This window comes from Benincasa hispida, chromosome 1 (genome assembly GCF_009727055.1).
Source record: "Benincasa hispida cultivar B227 chromosome 1, ASM972705v1, whole genome shotgun sequence".
Taxonomy (NCBI): domain Eukaryota; kingdom Viridiplantae; phylum Streptophyta; class Magnoliopsida; order Cucurbitales; family Cucurbitaceae; genus Benincasa; species Benincasa hispida.
Genome location: NC_052349.1, coordinates 56,857,104 through 56,861,635, shown reverse-complemented (window position 1 = coordinate 56,861,635; position 4,532 = coordinate 56,857,104). Strand labels below are relative to the sequence as shown.

General features: G+C 29.3%; 1 protein-coding gene across 1 annotated transcript; it reads right to left on the bottom strand.

Annotated features, from left to right (window-relative positions):
* Window positions 1–1,873: 1,873 nt before the first annotated feature.
* On the bottom strand, window positions 1,874–2,793 carry LOC120069713 (nuclear transcription factor Y subunit C-1-like). The gene has a single exon (XM_039021504.1). It carries the CDS (start codon window positions 2,345–2,347, stop codon window positions 1,976–1,978), a length of 372 nt encoding a protein of 123 aa, XP_038877432.1. The 5' UTR covers window positions 2,348–2,793; the 3' UTR covers window positions 1,874–1,975.
* Between the last annotated feature and the right edge of the window lie 1,739 nt (window positions 2,794–4,532).

The window sequence follows — 4,532 nt, the reverse complement described above, 5'->3', positions numbered from 1 at the left end:
AATCTAAGATGTTCGTGAAACAAAGAGCCTATAATTGAAATAACAATTTAGATTCTAATTCTAAAATTTACAACGAGTTAATTTATTTTATAGCATGTTTGAAAGTTATTTTAAAATGGTTTAAATTACTATCAAATATGTAGTAGTCTTTTGTGAAAAATCTCTATCAACAAAGTGTTAATTTTGGTCATAGTTAATAAAGATAAGTACCCACTATTAGATTATTCATTTTCCGAGGAACATACTTTTGAGGAATTACCTTTAAATATTGACAAGATTTTACCTTATTCATCGTTTGTTTCAAAATACCATTTTTTTTCAAAAGTATCAATATTTAGTCAGATGTTTTGAAAAGTATTTTTAGAGTAGAAATCTTTTAAAAAAAATTAATCGAGCATAAAATGGTACAACGATTTAAATTTACGTTTTGTTTTAGATCAATTTTTATCTAAAAAATTTTATGGTAGTTTCAAAGATATGAGTAGAGTTGGACCAAGAGTCGCAGGTCCTAAAAAGTGCATAATGCTAAAGGAAAATTTGTAATACTTCAGTCACGTGAGGATCAAAAGTGCAATTTCTATGGCTCACAACCTTGACCTACCTAGCGAAGCTCGAACCAACCTCACTGAATCCTACTTAAAATAAGCAGAAGTGTTCATGTACGATTTGGTTTGGAGTTCAAACCGAACCAAACTACAAATTTTAAAAAGTGTATTTCCTGAAACTGAACCGAACTGCAAATTCGGTTCAGTTTCATAGTTTTTTATTTTTTATATTTTTCATATTTTCTAAATTATAAGTGGTTTGGTTCGGTTTGTTTCACGATTTATTATTTTTTTTTTTTTACTTTTTATGTTTTTTCCTATATTTTAAATTATATATAGTTTTTTAATATATTTATTAAAAAAGCGGTTCGGTTTGGTTTCAAATCGATTTTCAAATTTGAAATCAAATCGAACCGCAATAATTCAATTTGAAAATATATCAAACCAAACTGAACCACATTAATTCGGTTCGGTTCGATTCTGATTCGGTTTAGCATTCAGTTCGGTTTTAGTGATTTCAATGATCACCCCTAGAAATAAGTATAGAGGAACCTAAGGTTAACTCTCCTATAAATAAGGAGTTATAACACCATGAAATATAAGTGGTTCTTCCTCCTAAAAGTTTACTCTGGCCCTTTAGTAGATGCTAACTTAAGTATCACAATTATTGTATGCAGATACCACGTCGGTATTCCATTTTGATTGTGCAGATAATCTCTTCTCCCAAATTAAAACTCTATGGTCGTTGTCACTTGAGTTTCTCCTACCCAGATTTTGACATCAGAAGTATTTTTTTTTAAAAGACAAAGTTGAGGGTATTTTTTAAGTTAAATTATTAAAAAATACTCTTTAATTATGAGTTTGTTTTCAATTATATACCCAAACTTTTGGAAAAGTTTCATTTTTACCCATAAAGTTTTAACTTTAAAATTTCACTCAAGAAGGCTTTTGCCATTAAATTTATAGATAAAAAAATTTGTGTTTGCATGTGTTGCTAAGTGAACAAAATTCTAAACACACATGAGAAGAAATTTTGGGTGTCAAAACTTAGAGTTATAAAAACATCACGTAAATGAATAAAAAGAAAATTGAAAGAACAACATGTATAGTTAGTCATTATATATTTACTTTTGTTTAAATGTATATGTTTATATTTATTCAAAAAAGTAAATACAAACTTTGCGGTCCATAAATTTAACACAATAAAAACTAATCTATGGTTGTATTCAAACAAATTTCAAGAATTAAAACGAAACTTTTCAATAATTTTTTATAATTTACAATCGACAAATTTATGAAAACATATTTGAAGATGTTTGCTATATAAATGGAACCACAGGTTTCAGAATCATTCTTTACATTATTATAGAGAAACGAATTGAGAATTCATTATAACAGAGAAAAAAGAAATGGAAAAGAGTTCGATCATTTCAGCAAGGTATGGACATATTTTCACTTTCAGCAAGGTCTCCGCCGGCGGCAGCGGCGGCGGTGGCGGTGGCGGTTTCATTGAAGATCAATCCGATCAGAAAATCGAAAACATCAGTAGCCAAAATGGCGGAAGCGACATCCTCTTTGTGAAGCATCCTCTTCTTGCTCTGCATCGCAATCATCCACGATCTCTTCGTCAATTCTTCGATGAACAGTTCACACGCCTTCGAGAACACGATCGGAGCCTCGCCAGAGATCATCTTCACCTCTTCTCCGGATTTCTTCATGATCTTCTTTATCCTCGCCAACGGCAGCGAGTGCGGCCCTGTCTTCCAGTACATCACACCGGAATATGCTCCCGCTTGCCTCATCGGAATGTTCCTCCGCCCTCTGCTTTTGATCGGAAACAGAGATTATTCGGTTCAATTCAATCTGAGAAAGCTTTCTGGATGGAGGTGTGAATTTATAGGCGCTGTGGGATGCTGCTGCGGCCGGCCAGCCTGCTCCGATTAAGGTTACTAAGTCCAATTGACACTATTTTTCTTTCCCTTTTCTCATGATTAGGGGATGGTTTATGATAATTAATTACGAAAAATATTTTAAATGACAAAAAGTAAAATATCATAATTTATTTGCGATAGGCTACTATTTATTTCTATTATAACATAGATATATATAAATGGTAGTTTATCATGATCGATTGTAGATAGATAGTGAAATTTTGCTATATTTATAAATATTTTTTTTATTTTTTTTATATTTAAGAATAGGCTATTAATTGCATCAAACTTGTAATTTTTTTAATGTTTAAACACATATTAGCCGTCGTTATTGTTATTGGTTTTAATTTAAATATTTGTTTTTGTTGGTTAAAACAAATTATACCTTTTGGATGATGTTACTCTCATATATTAATCATTCAACTTACTCTTTGAATTTGTTTAAATTATATATTTGGGCCATGTTTACCAAATACCAAATCATAATGAAAATTAGTGTAATCGTAATATAATTTCATTGATGGATCAATTGTAATTAATTTGAATCGTAAAAGTAATTAGATTGATTTTGATCGTATTTACTTAAAATTATGAATTTTGTCAAATTTACCGTTATTGTTACTTCTACCTCTGAGGGTCAAGTAGTAACGGTAGCAGTAACAGTAAATATGTCAAAATGGATAATTTTTCAGTTGTAACAGTAACAACAATGGTAGTCATAACGATAACTATAATGATATCTATAGGACGTAATTCTCAAGCACAATCGGATTGAGTAATCTTTATTAATCAACCAGATTGCATTATTTCATTACAGATTTAGATGTGAGGGCTATGTGTTAGTACAAATGCAAAACACAAGTAAATAATACTAAAATAATCAAATGAGACCCACTTTTTCTTATTCTCATTGATCTATTACGTTTTCAATGGGGTAAATGTGGTCTTATTGAACTGTACGATTTTTATTTACTTCGTCCAATTTCCAAAAATTTCAATATAATATTTTTTTGGACAAATTTCAAATTCAATTAATCACAAAAAGTAAAATTTGATGTCTAGTGGAACCCTAATTCATTAGGAGACCTAAGACTTCGCAATTGCCAAAACTTAACAATTTCACTTCTGGTCCCAAACACTCTCTTGTAAATATATGAATTTGAAGAAAGCCAAAAGTTTAAACATCGTGGTAAACATTTGGTACTTAATTTTTAGTTTTTGAAAATTAAGCCTACAAACACATCTTGCCCCTTAAATTTCTTGATTAGTTATACAATTTCTACCTATGTTTAGAAAAACCAAGCTAAGTTTTGAAACTTAAAAAATAGTTTTAGAAAACTTGTTTTGTTTTTGGAATTTGGTTAAGAATTTAACTATTTTACTCAAGAAAAATGAAAATCGTGTAAGAAATTGGAAGGAAATAAACTTAGTTTCCAAAAACTAAGTGATTATCAAATGGGACCTCAGAAACTAATTTTTTTCCATTTGATTTTTCCTAAAAGAAAAAAATTAATTCACTTAAATCACTACTATGAAATTCTTTTTAATTACATAGTTAAATTTCTCGCTCATATGTTACAAATATATAACTAAAAAATGTTTGTTCATAATTTCTAAAAATTAAAATTTAAATATTACAACCAAATATCCTAATATCAACTTTTTATAAAAAAATATCCTAATTTGAACGGTATATATAAAAATTATAATTCTAAATTCACTATCTACTATGATAATACACAATGTGCATTAATATTTGTTTTATAAACACATCCCCATCCTCGTACCCTTCATTCCCTTTTCCATTCTTCGTCTAATCGAGAATTTTCTACCTCGTTTAGGACGGAACTTTAATTCTAGAGATTAAATAGTCATCTCTAATTCTGACTCGGATTTGAACGATATTGTACATCAATTATATTAATTTATTAGTGGGATAGTTGATAATGTCATATGAATACGTGGTTGTTGATTTGAATATATGCTATTGCTTAGAAGACAAAATATACCTTTTAGGGTTGGAATATAAATTCATTTAACAATAGATGAGCTTTTG